This window comes from Vigna radiata, chromosome 10, assembly GCF_000741045.1.
Source record: "Vigna radiata var. radiata cultivar VC1973A chromosome 10, Vradiata_ver6, whole genome shotgun sequence".
NCBI lineage: Eukaryota > Viridiplantae > Streptophyta > Magnoliopsida > Fabales > Fabaceae > Vigna > Vigna radiata.
In genome coordinates, this window is record NC_028360.1 from 16,174,082 (window position 1) to 16,194,405 (window position 20,324).

The 20,324-nt window shown below is 33.3% G+C and overlaps 3 protein-coding genes across 5 annotated transcripts; 1 reads left to right on the forward strand and 2 right to left on the reverse strand.

Moving 5' to 3' along the window:
* Positions 1 to 447: 447 nt before the first annotated feature.
* LOC106776101 (F-box/kelch-repeat protein At3g23880) lies at positions 448 to 2,546 on the forward strand. Of its 2 annotated transcripts, XM_014663424.2 has the most exons (2): positions 448 to 589; positions 1,102 to 2,546. In XM_014663424.2, the coding sequence occupies exon 2, from the start codon at positions 1,156 to 1,158 to the stop codon at positions 2,302 to 2,304; it is 1,149 nt and encodes a 382-aa protein (XP_014518910.1). In that variant the 5' UTR covers positions 448 to 589; positions 1,102 to 1,155; the 3' UTR covers positions 2,305 to 2,546. The 2 variants fall into 2 exon arrangements, with proteins under 2 accessions (XP_014518910.1, XP_014518909.1); XM_014663423.2 differs by lacking the exon at positions 448 to 589 and having other exon boundaries at positions 618 to 2,546.
* Positions 2,547 to 8,506: 5,960 nt separating this feature from the next.
* Positions 8,507 to 19,172, reverse strand: LOC111242705. The gene is made up of 7 exons (XM_022787258.1): positions 18,621 to 19,172; positions 16,713 to 17,495; positions 14,587 to 15,296; positions 14,152 to 14,359; positions 13,938 to 14,067; positions 13,637 to 13,842; positions 8,507 to 11,238 (listed from the first exon to the last, which is right to left on the reverse strand). Exons 1-7 carry the CDS (start codon positions 19,110 to 19,112, stop codon positions 8,926 to 8,928), a joined length of 4,842 nt encoding a protein of 1,613 aa, XP_022642979.1. The 5' UTR covers positions 19,113 to 19,172; the 3' UTR covers positions 8,507 to 8,925.
* LOC106775711 lies at positions 13,273 to 16,688 on the reverse strand. 2 transcript variants are annotated; one of them, XM_014662868.2, is made up of 4 exons: positions 14,587 to 16,688; positions 14,152 to 14,359; positions 13,971 to 14,067; positions 13,273 to 13,842 (listed from the first exon to the last, which is right to left on the reverse strand). In XM_014662868.2, exons 1-4 carry the CDS (start codon positions 15,411 to 15,413, stop codon positions 13,559 to 13,561), a joined length of 1,416 nt encoding a protein of 471 aa, XP_014518354.1. In that variant the 5' UTR covers positions 15,414 to 16,688; the 3' UTR covers positions 13,273 to 13,558. The 2 variants fall into 2 exon arrangements, with proteins under 2 accessions (XP_014518354.1, XP_014518353.1); XM_014662867.2 differs by having other exon boundaries at positions 13,938 to 14,067.
* Positions 19,173 to 20,324: the final 1,152 nt, after the last annotated feature.

Here is a 20,324-nt window from a genome sequence, read left to right on the forward strand (position 1 = left end):
TGATAAACACTTACAATAATGGACTAGTATCATTGATGCTTTCGACAAAAGATTAGCATGTTGTATTGAGTAAACATTATTAATCAGTAAAGAGATGCCAGATTAGAAACAATGCACTGCATCAACACTGTTCACATCATAATAGAAGAAGCTACCAGAATGAATTTTCTCATGTTTGCTTTGTCGTTTCTTCATCATTCTTTTGAGTGACTCAGAATTTTTTACTTGGTGTCATCTTATCCAGAGAAGAAAAGAAAGACAAGTGAACAAAAATAAACAAATAAAACAGCAAGAATGTGGAGGTGGCACGACTGTGTGGGACTTAATGATAAGAACGTTAACACTAATCTTCATCACATAGACATGTTGTGGATGAACCTGAACCTTCTGAGAGTGAGTGGCAGAGATCGAAGCCGCCAAAGAAAATTTGCTTATAAAGTCTTTATTGAAATAAAATAAGAAAAGAGAAGAAAATAAAGGTCACACAATTGAGGTGATGACATGAAATCTTACTGGAAATACTCTCTCGAAAAATGTTGATGATCAAGTGCAAGTACATATACAAATTTTATATGTAGCCTGTAGTATTGTAAGTCAAGTAAACCCTTTTATTCTCTGATTGATTACTTCGTTAAAAGAATTTTTCATATGTCACTGACTATCAAATATAGGGAAAATGTAATACAGTGCATTCATACTTCCTTTTTTAATTACTTAACTACTATTAAAGATATTGGTTAGTGTTTCCCAATAAAATGAGTATATTTTTCTAGTACGTGTCTCTTCTAATACTTCTTTATGCAAATAAGTCATAGATTATTAGATTCCTTTTTTCGTTTTATTTTCTCTTGTTTATCTTAAGCATACGCTAGTGTCTTTCCACAGCTGCAACGTGTCGCGTCATATTGAACCAAACAACACAGTTTTTCATCTTATGGATTACTTTAATAGAGTTGAGCAATCAATAATTTATTCATCATCAACATCATCATCATCAACCACCACATGATTCTCTCTTTCTCTCCCACACACAGTCACAGACTGAACACAAATAGTCATCACTGATCACCACCACCACCTCAACTTAACATGTCATCGCAGGGTTACCTTCGCAGGATTGGCTTCACCAGGAAGAGAGAAAGGCTTATCAATCCTATGGACCGAGCCTCACCACTGCCGTCAACCTCGGTTCAGAACCAAACCGTATCAGAGTCACTTCCTCTGCCCTTCCTACCTAATGAGCTCGTTGTTGAAATTCTCTCTAGACTTCCAGTAAAGTCTTTGTTGCAGTTCAGGTGTGTTTGCAAGTCATGGATGTCCCTTATTTCTGATCCTTATTTCATGAAAAAGCACCTTCACCTGTCAACACGAAGTACCCACTTCACCCATCACAGGATCATACTGAGTGCCACAACAGCAGAGTTTCACCTTAAATCATGTTATGTGAGTTCCTTGTTCAATAGCCCTTCAACAGTTTGTGATGACCTTAACTATCCTGTGAAGAACAAGTTTCGTCATGATGGGATTATTGGATCTTGTAATGGATTGTTATGTTTTGCCATAAAGGGCGACTGTGTGCTTCTTTGGAACCCCTCTATGAGAGCCTCCAAGAAATCACCACCTTTGGGTAATAATTGGAGACCAGGGTGTTTCACAGCCTTTGGCCTTGGTTACGATCATGTCACTGAGGATTACAAGGTGGTTGCTGTGTTTTGTGATCCTAATGAGATTTATAGTGAGTGTAAAGTGAAGGTGTATAGCATGGCCACCAACTCTTGGAGGAAGATTCAGGATTTCCCTCATGGTTTCTTACCCTATCAAAATTCAGGAAAGTTTGTTAGTGGCACACTCAATTGGGCTGCCAATCACCCTGTTGGTTCAACTTCTTTGTGGGTTATTGTTTCCTTGGATCTGCATAAGGAAACATATAGGGAAGTTCTGCCACCTGATTATGAAAAGGAAGACTGTTCCACTCCTACTTTGGGTGTTTTGCAAGAATGTCTGTGCATGAATTATGATTACAAGAAAACTCATTTTGTTGTGTGGATGATGAAAGATTACGGGATAAGAGAGTCTTGGTTTAAGTTGGTAAGCATTCCTTATTTGCCAAATCCTGAAGATTTTTCCTATTCAGGACCTTATTACGTTTCAGAGAATGGTGAAGTGCTGTTGATGTTTGAGTTTGATTTGATCCTCTATGATCCAAGAGATAACTCTTTTAAGTACCCTAGGATTGAGAGTGGAAAGGGCTGGTTTGATGCAGAGGTTTATGTTGAAACTCTGGTTTCGCCAATGAAGCATTGAAGTGGATGTGTCAGGCAAAGCAAGCTTAAGGAAAAATAAAATCTGTAAATTATTTCAAGTTCATGTGATCTTATCTTGGTAAATGTTTTTGGCATTATATGTGTAATATGTATATGCAGAATTGTATAAATGTCCTTAATATTTTAAGCTAAGTGTTCTTATACCATGTATCCATCACTGATGGAAAGTCCTGCTTCACTTATTTGTTAGTAAATGGAAATTGGTATATGCTTTCTTGTTTATGGTGTGGCATTTCATAAAATAGAATCTGAGACTTTTTCTTAAGCTAGAGAAAGGACAAGTAACAGACTTATTTGGAGAAAAAGATACATTGTGCTTGTGAAATGTAAAAAACATAAAAAAAGAAAACGGTTATATACCAAAGCCTATTCCCTTGCTTATGTAGGAAAGCACAATACCCAACTTGACCATAGGAAAAAAGTATAGAGTGGAAAAAGCATAAAGGCTGAAGAACCGGATTCTCTAGCACAACACTGGAAGCAGATTTGTGGCCTGAAGCCTACAGGAGAATGCTTTTAAGTGTAATACACAACAAGATGAGCCTTCACTATTGGAGTAGACCTTATCCAGATTTTCTTCAGACATGACCTGTTTCTTTATTAAGTTATCATTCTATTGTAACATATAAGAGTTGCCATTGTACCTCTGAAGAATCTACTCTAAGCTACTATAAGAGTTATGGTAAAGTTGTTTTTCTGGGCCAATAATTTAGTGGGTGTAGGCAGATGAAGGCAGAGGAGGACTCAGAGTTTCTTAACAATAATAAACCAAAATCCTTAAAATCTCAGGGCACCCCAGATTTTTTCTATGGGATCCTGTTAAAATCATCATCTTACCACCACTGAATTTGTTCAGGCCATTCACACATACTATACTACCTAAGTTATCTTTTTGCAAAAGTTCAACTACACCTTTGAGAGTGGATACTAGTCACTAGGCCCATTTATCATGCGTAAAAGCTAGGTTTTAGGACATTTCTTTCTGCACCCTACTTATTCCTCCTGCATACCCGTAAAATTTAAAATTCCCCTTTTGTGTAATCGTTTTGCTGTGTCTCCAGTAGGAGTGGGTGTAGGGTTGTTTTGGGTATTTTCAATAAGTTCCCAATTTGGTAATGTGATATGTCACACAGAATCCGGAAAGATATTCCAGAATGATATATACGTGTTGGAAACAATTCTGGAATGGTGAATCCGGAATGCATTGGTGCAGGGAAAAAAATTGGGGGTACAAGAAGAAATGCCCTAGGTTTTAAACTAAATTAAATGAGTTTATATGCATACCAACCTTCTTTTTCTTAATTAACTACTTTATTAAATTCTTTAAGCATAATTTTATATGTGTTTTTCATCTCCAATCAATTGCTGATGAATATTACATGCATTTACAAAATGAAAATATAACATAATACCATCAAATTAAGAGAGAAGTACAAATTAATCTATCACATCCTATTATTTCCAACCAACATTTCCTCTATAAATTAAGTTTTAATCAATAAATGTACTAAAATTAAATATATATACAGACGGCAGAAAGTTAATAGGTAGGGTAAAATGAGCTACTTTATGCGAGTTTGATTAAAATTTTTAATCCAGAATTGGATTAGAATTTTCAATTCGTTAGACTTTGGTACGTCATCCTAGTAGACTGATATACTCTTTTAAAATGTAGAGATATAATAATATTATAAATTTAAATTATTAATATTTCTAATTAAATTTTAATTATTAATTATAAAATCATTTAAGATGTAAATATAATAATTATTTTAATTGATCAGATTAGAGATACTAATTAAAATCTTAAAAAATATTTATAAAATTTAATATATTTAAAAATATTTACATAATTAAATATGATTTATATATATATATATATATATATATATATATATATATATATATATATATATATATATATATATATATATATATATATATATATATTAGCGAGAGATATCAAGTTTTGGAGGCTTCCTTATTGTTTTTTTTCTTATTCTCTTTAACTAATTTGATGTTATTTTTTATTTATATTTTGAGTTTAATCTATATATTTTTTATAATTACAATACATTTTAATTTAATTTAAAGAAAATTAATTTCATATATAATTTTTATTATATTTAACATAATTAATAATTATTTATTATATTTTGAAAACATTTATCCTTACCATTAAAAGATATGTATCAAATAGTACAAAGTCAGTATTTCAATAATGATACACATCACTCAAACGCGATTATCTCTCAAAAGATGATTGTACTTAAAAAAAAAAATAAATTATACTAATGGATAATTAAAAATGAATTTAGTTAAACAAATAAAATGTGTACTTTTTAATTTATCTAAAAATGGTATTTTTTTATGTTCTTCAATTATACCCAAAAGATTGATTGTGCAGTTAGATTTAAGATTTATATTCGCCCGTTTTAGTATTTTTCTGATCCGAAAAATATGGTAGCCATAATTTTTGTTTAACTTACTTTGACTCATTATTTAAGTAATGAAATATAAGAAGAAAGGAGATAAAATAAATGAAAAGAAGTGATTGTTAAAGATAAAGAAATACATAAAAAAAAAAAAAAGTTACAGTGAATCTAAAAAGAAAGGAAGATAAAGATGTTAAAGATCTGATTAAGTATCAATTGATAATTCCTTATCAAATGATAATTCCTTGCGACAAACTGGACAATTAATTTTTCCAAGACGTAACCAAGAGTTGATACAAAAGATATGAAAGTAATGAGAACAGACTCCAAAAGGTTGAACCAACTCACCAATTTGAAAGTCTTCCATGCAAATAATACAATCGGTTTGATGATCCCTTTGAAAAGGAAGAACAGGAGGCAATGCTCTCATGGCTAGAGTAACAATTTCTGTTTTCGGAGCTAAAGAAGGATAGATTATATCTTCTCTTTGATTCCTGAATCTTGCACTCAAAATCTCATCATTATCTGAGGGATGAGACTCAATGTCTTCAATTTCTGACCCTTCAAAAGCTCTCATCACAGGATACCTTGACGAGTTACGATTCCGAGAAACTACATAATATTGCCATAAGACAAATCCCACCAAACAACCAAATAATATGAAAACTCCGATTAAACTGCCATACATCAAAGTTAGAAGAAGAATCACCATAAACGGTAGCCATACCAAAAACATCGCCTCCGCACTCTCCACTCTCTATCTGATCACTTCGGAACACTCTTATTTTGATTATCAGTTTATACCTCAATTTATATTTCTTTCATTCTAATATATACTATGATTTCAGAATAAAGTGGTTATTTTCTTCACCTAACCATATCTATTTATCTATTTATCTATTTTCAAATATTTATTTATCTCCATCTGTTATGATTTCTTTTTTTTTCAAATTTCAAAATAACTAAAACAAGAATAAAAGGAAGGTGTAGGTAGTTAGGAAATAAATTTCACATAAATTTTGTGGAAATAAAATTTGTAGAAAATATTATATATATATATATGATCTTCTAAGAAAATAAATACTTTCACTAGGAATTAAAAAAAAATGGGGAACCATACACCTTCTATGAGTGGAATATATGTAAATATGAAAGTAATATGAAAATAAATAAATGTATTTTTCAAATATTTGTAAGAATTCAAATTATTTATTTTGAATTAGTATTACTAACAATGAATGATTTATTTATGTTCAAAAATTATAATTAAATTAAAGTTGAAAATTTTTAAGAATATTTCTATTAAAGAAACAATCATTATTTTGTTCCCAATTCATATTAGACTATGTTCATAAATTGGTTAAACAAGTCTACTAAAACATATTAGACAAGTATGTCCATACACACCAATATAACAAATAACAATAAATATTAGACAAGTATATCCGAACATTAATTAGATAAGTCTAGCAATAGACATTAATAAGTCTATCAATACATAATTTAGACGAGTCTATTAATATACATTACTTGACTCTATCTATTCACTAATTATATGGGTTTTGAAATACACTTTAGAGGAATTTATATATACAATGAATGAGTCTATCAATTAGACTGGTATAATAAATAATAGGTTTAAACCCTTTTTTTATCCCTAAGTTAAGTCTCATGTTCCCTTTAGTCTTCTTTTTTAAAATGTGAACCTTTAGTCCCTATGACAGCACTTAATGAACAATAAATCACAAGTTTTCATACCTAGATATCTAATATTTTACAATGCAACATTAACAATTTATTTTGTCTTAATAATATCATAAACTAAAATACAATCCATTACACTAGTTATTCAAGATTAATAACATAATCACTATCTTCATTACATAAACAATACAATTCACTATTACTAATAATTAAATTTTTTTTCAAAACCCTTAGATAATTCTCCAAATCATTTATCTTCCTCTTTTTCCTGAATAACAACGTTCCTTTCATCAACATTTTTGAAATAGCTATATCACACCACATTAGAAGAATTGCTATGTTATTGAATTAAAAAATAACAAACTTAATATTAATTACCAACAATATTTTTATTATAAAAAATAACAAAATTTGGTATTATTAATCTCATTTTTGCAGGACAATTCCAAATTGTCTATCAAGATTTTTTGAAGTTATTGTCAGCTTTCTACAATTGCAAATGGAGTTTAAACTCATTTTTCTTGAATCATCACCATAGAAAAGCCATCACAGCAACGTTGTCCCTAACTATTACAACAAGAGGAAGAAAATTAGTAACAAAAATATCTTCTTAAATAAACACATACAATTTCATTAGGGAGGAATTTGCAAAACCTCTCTCTTCGGCCATGAAAAACACCATTACCTTTCCTCCACTGCAAAACCCTATTTAACTTTTTATCCCTAAATTTTCATTTTAAAATAAATTAAACATTCTAATGGATACAAACTTTATAAACATATAAAATATATCCTATAATGAAACACAACACACATCATACAAACAATGTTAACGTGTACACTATTATATTAACAATTTGAATGACATTATGAAAAAAAAAAAAGTCAAAGTGATCAAAATTTATTAAAATCCAAACCATATTAAACATTAGAACAAAATAAAAACAAAACTGAACAAAATAGACAAGGATAAAGACCAAATTAGTAATTATATCTAATATTAGTATATATATATATTATAGCGACACTTATCACTATTTTAATAATTGTTGATAGTAATTAGTGATAATCTAATAACAACCATCCTTATCATCACAACTATTTCTAATATATAATTATACAATAATCATAGTAAATATCTTCATAAAATTTTAATTTATATAAATATATATATATATATATATATATATATATATATTCTTTTTTTTTTTTAGTTTTGAGAATGAAAATTATTTAAATATTCTTAACCTTAAAACTTAGAATCCATGACAAATGAAGATATTTTTGCCTACAATAATCCGGTACACATTGTTAAAACGTACCAACTGAAAAACAGACATACGCGTGTTAACAAACCCCATATATATATATATATATAACTACTAATAAATACGATTACATTTGTAATTGTTTAGTAATAATTTTTTTATGTTTACATTTTAGTGTAGATTTTAACTTTACCAATATAAACTATTTTATCTTTCAGATTTTGTAATTTTTTCTTATAATTATTTTTAAAAATATATTTTTTATGAATTTAATAACGTTTTTTAGATTTAATTAGTAGTTTGGTAGATATTCAATAACGTACATATTTGACTTGATATTTTTTTCTCTTATTTAGTCTTAGTGAGCAGTAAATACCACAAATTAACCGTAGACGTTTTGCCCCTAGTTTGAAGATTAAAGGGCAACCATGGCTTTCAAAAGCATGCTTGACTTTCAGTAGAGAGTGATTATAAACAAAGTTTTGGTACAATTTCTCCTAGAAATTCAATTTGAAATGGAAGAAAAAGTTGATTTTGAAAAAAAAAAAAAAAAATCATTCAACTTCACTTTTGCAAATTTCGATCAGCAACCTGTATAAAAACAGGAACAACCGCAAAATCTGTTTTCAAGATCAAGGATGGGAAAAAGGGAAGAAGAGATTAGTTTGAATTGATATCATCTTTTTCCTTCGCCCTGTCTCAGCTTTACCATTCAATATAAGAAAAATGCATTTAAACAGAGAAGATTATAGCAAAGAGTTGGGAGGACAAGAGATCCACCCCAAAAAAGATTTTTATTCTTATACCTCTTGAAGCAGTTGCCACCTTAACTCATTGGAAAACCATTCTTATTTTTTTTCCAATGAAAACTAGAAATAGAAATGGCAGGTGCAACTTAATTAAGATGAAACCGACGTGACACCTCCTCTTTCGCGGGCATAGGGTCTTTGTTTCTAGGCCTACTTAAAAAACTGGTCTCGCGAGCACAGGGTATCTCTGTTTCTATCCCTACTTAAAAACAGAATAGGTCAATGATTGGTTGAACCAGTAACCTGACTTGCACTGCTTAACATATAAGTCTAATGAAAGATATGGGCATTTGATTAGAGAGCTAAAATGGCACCAAAAAAACAGTTCAAGCTACAAAAAATAATTGTACAAGTATGCACAGCCTCACAGAACACAGTAAAGCAGTCACCTGTGCCAACAAAGCTTTCTCCCACCCTCTCGCAAAATTTCATAGGCAAGTTTATACTTTTCAATGGATGTTGCACCAGCATCGATGTATTTAGATGCAGTTTCTCTTAGACTCCATAGCATCAAATTTTTAAGTTCCTGAGAGCTGCTCCACGATTCTATGTCAGGAAAGACACCATCCTCAGCATTTCTTGTCCACCGGTGTAAGATGTAGCGAGAAGGAACTTCTCTTAATTGTAATATCTGGAAAACCCTCAACACGTGCCTACAAAGAACACCATCGCGCTCAAACATCTGACAGCTACAACTAATGCTGAGATTTGATGCATTAAATGTAACTACATGTTTCTCCATATCATTTCCACACCTTCGCACCATATATCTGCTCAGACCCCCTTCCTCAAATATTTTAAACCCGAGATAGCTAAAGCACTGCAATAGCTCTTTTTGAAATACTTTGAATACAGCAAGAGTGTAAAGCCTCCTGCATTGTTCTTCCACTGGTTCTTTTGTTTGCAAAATGGGTTGAAAATTAGAAGTATTAAAATCCTCTTTTCTTTCTTCCTCGCGGCGTCGCTCAAGACCCCTTTCGTACCGAGGAATGAACTCCAAGAGAGGTGTCTGGGCATTTAAAAGTGCACCAAAGAATGAATCAAGGCTTTCATTCATGGGAATGCCAGCAAAAAATGTGCCCTTTAAATACAACGGAACCCAAGATGCCCGCTTCTCATACATCTCTTTTAGCCAAGCATTGTCCTTCAATCCATATTTGTTGAGTAGCACGTTCCATGTGGCGTCAAATTCATCAACTGTCTGACTCTGGTAAACACACTTTTCATAGTCTTTTGTAAAGCCATCACCCATCAGACCCATGTTCTCTTGTTCCTTTGCCTTAATTTGCCACAAAGAAAACCGATGATAGGTTACAGGAAAGACTTTTGCTATTGCCCTCTGGACTGCAATATCTTGATCAGCAATAACTGTCAGAGGCTGCCGGCCAGACATTGCCCTAAGCCATGTCTGAAACAACCAAGTGAAAGATTCTTCAGATTCATCGGCAACTAAAGCACATCCAAGAAGCACAGGTTGCTTGTGATGATTGACCCCAACAAAAGTAGCAAAAGGCACCAAATAGACAGTTTTTCGGTATGACGTGTCCAAGGCTAGGACGTCACCAAACTGACTACATGAATATCTAGATCTGCCATCCGCCCAAAATATGCTCATACAATTACCATTGTCAACTTCCACAGAATAAAAGAATCCAGTATCTTCTGTCTGTCTTGTTTGAAAATACTCTAAAAGAATGTTGTACCACTCACTTCTAATGTGATTTTGCCTACCTCCTCTAGGGACAGTGTAGTTATCGATTCTAAACAAGTCACCGTTCACAAATCCAGTATCTGCATCGTCATTCAGAATATTAGAAGAATGGATATCTTTTGCCCTGCCCTCTTTTTCAGAGTCCAGATCATGGTTATGATCCTTTCGGAGACGGTCCACTGTCCACTTTCCTGTCGGCTGTCTCTTAATCCTTAAATAAGCCCCACAACCAACTCTTGAAGGATGCTGGAACCCCTCCTTGGAGCAAACAAATCGGCGGGATGTAATCAATCCATCATTCTTGGAACGAAACAATTGACCAATTCGAACTCCAAAACCCAAATGCGCTGCATATGCATGATAAAATTGGTAGGCTTCATTAGGTGAACTGAACTCTTGACCAACATATGGTTCAGTCTTGGGCTGTCCTTCAAGTTCTTCCTTTCTCAGACGTTTGAAATCAATAATGCCAAAGGGACAAGAGGAATCATTATCTGCTTCTTCCAGCAATTTCTTCCTTGGCCTCCTAGTAAACTCAGTAAGAGAGTTCACAACTGTATCACCTTTCTGTTGCAATGTTGGAGTACAGTTTTCACCACTGATTTCAAGATTGTGATTATGGTCCTTATGAAAATGATCAATCACCCACTTTCCAGAACCATTTATTTGCACCCTTATGAATGCTGGACAGCCTGTTCTTGAACTGAGTTGACGTCCCTCCTTTGAGCACACAAATCTTCGAGAAGAAACTGACCCATCAGTTCTTGATCTATACAGCTGACCAATCCGAACTTTAAATCCTGTTCGATTTGCATATGAAGTGTAGAACTTTAGTGCTTCATCTGCTGTGTCAAATTCCAACCCTATGTACGGATCACAAGAAAAGTCTATTTCCTCCTCCACAATAGCATTAGTCATTGCAAGCTCAGTACCAACAAAATGATCCTTTACAATCATGATCCCAACTTCTTGTCCGTTAAAATATAACTATCAACATGGTAATGGAGAAAAATTCAAGGTAATAACAGCAGCAATCAAACGCTATTAAGCTTTAAGGAAGCTATGCATTGACTTTTCTTTTCTTCAACCTCCCTCTTACTAGTCAAGCAGAAGCACATTCCAGTCCCATAAGCTAAGTTCAAGGCAACTATTCCTGTAAAAACCTAAATAAACCCACTTGGGTAAGATACAAACTTCAACACGGTTTTAATCGTCCCTATCCTAACTCTTCAGGTGCGTAACTCGTTTCTCAATTTTCTCAGTGACCAAATAATCTGTCGACAGAAATATCATAATCTAGACAAAAAGTAACTAAAAATAAAACGAATGAAGACAATCACAGGAATGAATATTAAGAGTAACGAGTACTATCGGAGTAAATTGAAGTTTCGAACGAAATCATGAGACAACGACGAAAGTCAACGCAGCTAGAAATAAATAAAGAGGTTAGGGTTTCATAAACAAAATTTACCTTGAACATTGACGAATAGATTGGAAGATAAGGGAAAATTTTGAGATTGGAGGACTGCGGGAAGTGTAGAATCAGAGGAAATAAGTAATTTAGGAGGAGAAAATAGAGTAAACTGGGATCATGTTCCCGTTTCTTCTTCACTTTGTGTTCGGTTCGGTGTTGCAATGGCAGTGCAGAATTGGATTTAAAGAGGATCCGGATCCATACCCGAACCCGATCGTGGTGTTTGTGGGTACTACTTCAGAATCGGGTAAGCCACACACTCCAACAATTGGCGTCATTTTCCAGAACATAAAAACACAATTTTTTTTTTTTATTTCTCTTCAAAACTTAATGTAAAAAAGTAAATTAATTTACAATATGATATATCTTAATTCATTTTCTCTTCAAATTCGATATAATTTTTAATTTATAAAATAACGAAGAATTTTTTTTAAAACCTATATAATTATTATAAACATTTCAAATATTATAATTAATTTCCTTCAAATATCAAACAAACTTAAGAAATATAAAAAATTAAAATTTAAAACTATAATTTTATATTTTAAATTAATAAATAAATAAGTAAAAGTTTACAGAATCAACATACTATTGAGTACTAATAATTATTTCTTATTTAATGATTATTTATTTTCAATTAAGAATACAAATAATTACTTCTTATTTAATGTATTATATGTTTTTAAATTTGATGTTTGGTTTTATCCTTAAGAAATGAATTAAATAATAAATACTCAAACTATTTTAAACTCTAATCCTTAAGCATAACATTATTAACTGTGATAAAAACGAGTAACAAACCATCTATAAAAAAATATGATCACACTAATGTTTTTATCAAAATTTAATATAATCGAGTTAAGTAAAAATAAAATAAAAACCATCTTTGTTAAATAGACAGCAGATTATTTTAGAAAACAAAAGTTTGAAATATTTAAAAGAAAAACCCGCGACAAAGTTGATGAAAAAAATAAACATTTAAACAAAACTTGAGTGAATTAGCTTTTGAAAAAATAAAAAACAACTATCTTTTTTATTTCTATTCCCTCAAACAATTAATAATAAGAATTGAATTTTTACAGTTTTTTTCACATTTTTTTTACCCTTTATATGTTTTTTTATTTATAACTTTCTAGTTTTTATGATTTAAAAGTATTACTTATAAAAATTAAAATTACATTTTACTATAATCAATATACTATAAGAGGGATAACCACTTCTTACGATTAATTGTAAATTTTGAATTATTTTTTAACATATGGTAACTAAATTTTAGATTATTTGAAGTCTTTCAAATTTGTTGGTACTTTGATATGTAAAATTGAGATGAGAAATTATTTGCAAAAAAAAAAGTTAATAAAAATTCAATAATTTAACAATAAATATATGTTAAATATAATCAATCTACCACAATATTTTAAATTTATATGTATATAATAAAACTGATCGCTCAATTTATATTACATATAAATACAATTATAATGAGTAAAACTTGTTTGTAAATAAGTAAGTTCTTTTAATTCTTTTAAATATTAAATAAGTAATTTAATATTTAAATTACTTGCAATATGATGCAAAATGTTGTTGCAGTGGAGGGATATTACATAGGAATGATCACATCCTGAGATGAATTATTTATATGCAGACAGGGACAAACAAAAGAAAAGGGTAAAAGGCAGTATTAATGCAGTACTTTACACATAATGCAGTACTCAACAAGGGTACTAGAAAATGTCAAACTCTATTGCATGGCCATGCCGTTTTAACTTCACAGCTAACAAAAAACACACTGTTCATCAAAATGTGCCTCATCACTTTTGTCACATAATTTTGCTATGGTACAAGTATTTTGGTAGGTGGGGTTGATTCCCTTACACCTGTTGCAGAACATGGTGGTGTTATTTTCACAACCTTACTCTTTAGTTTCCTGCACTGTCTCATGACATTTTTCTGAGCAGATGCATTTACTCTCACAATGTCCACTTTCACTATATGGTGATCAGAAGTTCCTTTTGAAGAAATCACTGAGTAGGACCCTGGCACGTACTTGTATGGAGAGTTTGGGGAAGCCAGAATGTAATCCACTCTTGTGCCATACTTGCATGTCCCCTGCACATCTGTTATTTACCACTCAACTTAGACTTCCAAGTTTTTGAACAATCATGATCATAATAATCACCTAAGTTGAACAAGTGGAAAAAAAAATATATACTTTGGCCTTTAGCAATGATAACAATGGGCTCACATTCTCCTGCATAATCCTTTGCATCGATATAGCCTTTGGATTTCATGAAGTTCATGACTTCTGACCTTGGCCTAGGCTTTCCGAGTTTCTCATAGTACTGCAACAAAAACAAACAATCTCAGATGGGTGTGGAAAAGAAAACCAATTTAATGTAAACAGTTGTGAGAACTGAGAATGTTACATTAAAAATATCTGTCCATCTCTCGGATGAGTAATCTGCTCTATATAGCGAATTGAGACCTCCTGCTAAGATATGGGGAGGGTCATTGGAGCGAAATATTTCCTGCACTTGTTTCATTCTCCAATTCTCATCTAAGTGGTCAAGCTGAGTAGAATACAAATTTATTTCTCCAGCCCAAGGCACATCAATTGTAGCCTTCAAAACATTCCTAAATCACACATGGAGTTGTCATTGCACTTGTACACCCAATAAATCTATAGTCTAAAACAACAATAAAGGATTGGTATTCTAAGTTATTCTATTTCAATATCCTGTGTAGTTAGTTACACTGATAAATATATCAGAGAATGACAGAGGCATGACAGTTTTTGTCTTTCAACAAATCATAATAATCACTATCATCATTTCAATGGAAATGTGGGAGGAATAAAACACCTGAAATCATTATCATCAGCAATCTTTTGAACTTTCCACTTCTTAATTGGCCATTTGGATAAGATGGCATTTCCATATTCTGGAGCCCAACTCTCAGCAAACACATATTTCATCCCCAAGGCAGCTGCTAAATCAGAAAGAGGCTTCATGTTCTTCTCTTCTTCTGCTTTCACATCCTGCAGGGCCATCACATCAGCATCAATCTCCCTCAGAACTTCAAGGATGCTTCTGCTGCTTGCGAATCTCTCACTGCCCTCACAGTAGTTCATAATGAAAGGAAAGCACACAGGAGACCTTGCAGGGACCTGATGCCTGCCAGACACATTTCCCATAATTCTATCTGATGTGCCCTCTTTACTATTTGCCAATGAAATCTCATTCTCAGGAAGATTAATAGAAACCTTCAAATTTGAACGTGGCAGAATGTTGGAGTCAGAAAGACTCTGAGCTTTGTTCAGAGAGGCATGCAATGGAGATTGCTTCAGTATACTCTTGGGGAACTCACCCTTTGTGAGATTCTTCTTCTTAGATCCATGCTCATGATTGGAGACAACCCATTCATCAAATTCTGAAACAGCAGGAGCAAGTGAAAACATGGCAACATTGAATGTAGCAATCCTAATAGGCCTTCCAGATTCAGACTCAACCAATAGGCCATTTGAGTCACTTCTAGATTTGTTTTTACTCAATTCTGTTCTGGGGTGGTGACCCTTAAAGTTCAATTTTCTAAACCTTTTGATCACAACTTTAGACCTAGGGCGCTTCCATAGTAGCCACAATATCCTTGAATATAGGTGCCGGAGTTTTCTTCTAATCACACTAAACATCTCGCCAGAGAAACAATTTAACAAACTCTCTTTTGGGAAGGAAACTATAAGTTCAATGTTCTTTTTTTCATGACATGTTCATCATGATTTCTTTCACCAGCTTAATCAGTGGCACATCTTCCAAACGAGGCAATATATGGAATAAATGGAGACAAAATTAGGTCCTAACTACTCCACGGAGGGAGATAGACAGAGTCAGAGAGTTGACAAAGGTGCAATGTTGTTGAGCTTCCTTTCCAACACAAGAAAACAAGGCCAACTGCTACCAACAAGAACAGAAGAAGTTAACTAATGTCTTGTTTCTATACGTGTTAATGATAATAACCATTATAAAAATGCATAAAGCAACAAATGATTATTTTGGTGGGGTCAGCCACTGTCCAGTGTAGTGGAAGCCTGCATATAAATCCCGTGAGTTGCAGACATTTTTGACTGCATAACATCCATTGCGTAGGCTGATGCAGTTTTATACTTTTCTTATATAATGAGTTGAAATCTTAGCTTTCTCGAATGTATTATAAAAAGTTGTAGTTATTACAGAAATAGTGGATCCGGCTTTCAATTTTGTAAACAGCATAAACTTTGCATTATAACCTCTGAATAAAATTTGTCTATGTATGTTGTTGTAATTTTGATTGAGCTCAAAAACATAGTTGGAAAACAAACATTTTGTAGTCCTTTTTCTTTTACTAGACAAAAGTCAATGACTTAGGTAGAGAAAGATGGACAAGATTTGACAGCCACACCTATGAAAAATCAGCATGCAGCTGTTTCAATTGGTAAACTTCTACGATGCACTTTTCAAATTATGTGAAAAAAATTAGTTTTACCCTAGTGCGAATAAACTGTGTTAGTAGCGCATATAGGAGTTTCATTATCAAACAACTACGTGGCATTGAAGTCACACATTACCAATACCACAACAAGGCAAACATCTCTTTACAAGTTATGAGATCAATCATGTGAAGCAAAAAAGTATTCTTTGAAGAAATTCCACGAAACGAATTAGCAAATTTAGGAACTTCCTCAATCTCAATCACAGCATTAACTCCATTAAAATTTTACTCTCCCACTAAAGCATGAATGTTTGGTTACTCACGTGATAAAAACTAATAACTGCTGGCAACAACAAATATAAAAGGTGATCCATTTGTACCTTTGTTGCTTTCTTTCAAAGTCACACCTCAAACATTAACAAGTTTTGGATCATCTGATCATAAGTAAATAAAGAGAAGTAAATAAAGAGAACAGAACAAGGGAGTGAGTTTTTGTATTTATTTTGTCTGGTCGCTAATATCATCCAACACGAGGATCGAGCACCTGGCCAATAAAGAGTACTGTTCCAGTTAAATCTTCTCTGATGAGGAACAAGAAAGGGTGGTCAGCTACGAAGTCTATTTTAGACGGAGTTTTAGACGGAGACCGACTACACCCCACCAGTATTCCAGTAGCCGCTGCAGCTTCAGTACCCTCTTCGTTTACTTCAATAAAAGACTTGTGAAATATATCAGAAACACACAGGTTTTGACCCACAGGAGACTCCACCATTTNTGTCAAACCTCCAACAGTGAAAGGTAAAACCACTCCAAGTTCCTTCAGCACATCAGAGGCTTCAAACCCAAAAGAAATTTTGAATCTTGGGATCCTGAAATCCCCTACATCCAATTGGTAATTAGGAAACTTGCGTTCCAAGAACCCAGGTTCCGAAGCCAACTTCTCAACCAAAGCTGGNAGCCCATCTTTTGCATCTGGAAGGAAAAAGTACATGGTGAATTGGCGTTTATCTTCACCTTGCTTGTAGGGAAGACCAAGGACTTTAAAACCCTNAAAAGGCCTTATGAACTGCTTCTTCTTGCTAGTCATGAAGGGAACCTTGACTGAATTGCCATCAAGAAGGTGGAAATCATGGTTTTTTGTAATTGAAGCATGAAACTTCTCATTCCACGCTCCTTTGAAGTACAGTGCGTTTGCAAAGATGAGTCTGGTTGTACTGTNAACAGATCCAGCAGGAAGAAGTTCTTTTACAAGGCCATTTGTCTCCTTTTCGGCCCAAGAATTAACTTCATTGGCCACTTCAACAGCCTTAGAAATTAAAAATTATTATCAAATTTAAAATCAATTGTATAAATGGACCGTTGCCAATTTTATCTCATGCATTTCAATAAAAGTGCTTAAGTTTTTGGAATTTTTCTTTTCCCACATATTTATGCCACCGAATCAATTACAATTTATACAACACATAAATACGACTGTAACAGACAGCAATGAGGAGAGCTACAAAAACAGACCATCAAGTCGATAAGGGAACAATTCCAAGGGAAGTTGACAGATGTGGTACTCTACAATCAACTTGATGAAGGATCGAGAAATTTGTGTTCTATCTAGTACTAGATTACGGGAGCAAAAGACCAGAGGTTCATTAAGTTATTGCAGCACTGGTTTGGCACATTTTTACACACTTTGCTTGGCCACAAACTCGAAAAGACTAGCAAGTTCAGTCCAGTGATTAAATCAAGATGCTTGGATCAATTTTAAATTGGTAATGACTACAAAAACGGATATGGGATATTTTCCATATTTTATGGGCAATGCCAAGGTTGTATCAACAGAATAAGAAGCATTTCATACTTATAAATAGCTAAAGCTTTCAAAAGGATGAAAAAGCATCCACACTGTCACACACAATGTTATTGAAATTTGTACTAAATATTTTGGTTTGAAGGTGGCATTGATCATAGTCTAATGTCAATGTTTAGATAAAGACTTGTTTGAGAGGAAAATAAGAAAATAAACAAATAAAATAAGTTTCTCTCCCAACATAAAATTAGGTATATGCATAAACTAATTTCTGCTATTGGAGTACTTTAAATCATTTATCTTATCCAAATATCGAAGCTAATTTTAGCTGGCGCTTATTTCTATTTCCTTGTTTTCTTCAGATAAAAGTGTTTTGGCTAGTTTTTGGAGAACCTAATAAAACCATTGGACTAAGGCACACTAGTGATCTCAGTTTTATCACATTATTGATTCTTTAGAGGAAGAGCCTACTCTCTACGCTGGAACAGAAGTGTTTTCAGGTGTCTTCCAAAAAGCTTTTACAAAGTATTGAATGCCTACAATAAAGGGTTAGCCTCTAAAGAAAAACATCGAATGTTAACACGACAAGGGGATGGAGGATTGGGTGCAGTGAAAAAGAGGGAAAGTTACCTTGGTCTGGAAATCAACCGAAGCCAAAGTTGCCTTGTAATCAGTGTTGACAAGCTGTTTGAAGGAAGGAAGAAGAGAAAGGGTTTGCTCAACCCAGACGCCGTCGGCGAAGGAGAGTCGAGGCCCTCCGGCGGGATAGGCATCGGAGAGTACGACGGTGACGAGCTGAGAGGCGAAGGAGTTGAGATGGTNGGTGGACTTGGATCGGAGGAAAGAGAGAAGCTGATCGAGTGTGGGACCCTTGGAGCCAGCAGCGATGATGCTGAGAACAACGTGCAACGACAGCGGCGAATACACGAAGTTCTTGTCCCGAGCTTCCTTCGACAACAACAGCTTTGTCATGCTGAGGGCAACATCGGTTTGGTTGCTGATCGATTCACGCAGGTCCATTGTTATTTCGGTTCTGGAAACAAATGAAGCTCGCAGTGACGCTAATTTTAGAATCCCGATTTTTGGAGATTTCAACACTTTGAACACTGTACTAGGGACCATGGGTCGTCGCTCGTATGAAACAAAAGAATTAAGTAGTTTAATCTGTTTTTTTTTTTCCTTTTTTTGTTTCTGGTGATGAGATCATAATTCAGATACGATTATGCCAATTGGAAATATATAGTAGATTAATTAGTGTAACTCATTATGATCAAATTCACCATAAATGTCCACGGATGAATTAATACGAATTAGCATCATAGAAGACTATGATTGTTTAAAATTCAAATTTTGCAAATCTTACAACGTGACAAATTCAAAAGTAAGCAGCGTTATTTTGATACTCATAAAATCAATTATATTATACCAACTTAAAAACTCAACATAATAATATTTTAATAATTTTTTTAAAAGGGTATCAAACTATAATTTTCCTTTAAAAAAATTGCCTAAAATTCACTCAAATAATTAAAATTGTTAACGTGGAAGTTTAGCTTAATTTTATAATTCTACCACCAATTTACATATTAATATATGAAAAAGAAAAATCGTTGACATCATTTAACTATCATTTCACAATTTTTATAAAATTTAGATGATTTTAACAAAAAATATTTTTTGTATTTCTAAAGAAAAAAATAAAGAATAATGAGGGGTAAATATGAGTGTTGCAAAAATAAAAATGCTGGCATAAACAATTCACCTCATTTGTTTCAATAAGTGAATATCACCTTAAATATATTAACTTGAAATCTGAAAGCTTGATTACTAATATCACAATCTCCACAAATACAAGTTAACATACGTTGATGCTGAATCCCTTTGTAAACATCATGAACAAGATGAAGTGAGTTTTACATTAATCTACTGTTCAAGTTCTCCTTTACTGATCATATAAACAGTAAAGAAGTTTATCACGGAATCACTGACCATGGAACCATTGAGATGACCATGGAATTCACCAGAATTGTTTATGATTCGTGTGTTGGGGGATGCTTCATGTGCGCTGGAACTAGGCGAATCAACACAGCCACCATAAGCCTTCTTCATAGCCGCCACCAACTCTACAAATGAAGCGTGTCGCGAAGGACCAGTTATGTTGCACACAAAAGAGCCTTTGGCAGCATCGTACCAAACCTGAACAACAACCAGAGACAACCTTTGTTCCGCAGTGCTGCACACGTGTGTCACAAACAAAGAGCCACCGTGTGCGGTGGTGTCGTGTTTGGTAGCAACCAGATAACCACACCTGACGTTCGGAACGCCGTATCCGAT

Excerpts from the sequence above, each read along its gene's own strand:
- LOC106776101 (XM_014663423.2), top strand. The coding sequence starts at position 1,090 with ATGTCATCGCAGGGTTACCTTCGCAGGATTGGCTTCACCAGGAAGAGA.
- LOC106775711 (XM_014662867.2), bottom strand. The coding sequence starts at position 15,413 with ATGTTTAGTGTGATTAGAAGAAAACTCCGGCACCTATATTCAAGGATA. Across the intron at positions 14,360-14,586 it reads GCTGATGATAATGATTTCAG|GAATGTTTTGAAGGCTACAA; the intron begins GTGTTTTATTCC and ends TGTGTGATTTAG. Across the intron at positions 13,843-13,937 it reads TATCATTGCTAAAGGCCAAA|ATGTGCAGGGGACATGCAAG; the intron begins GTATATATTTTT and ends GGTAAATAACAG.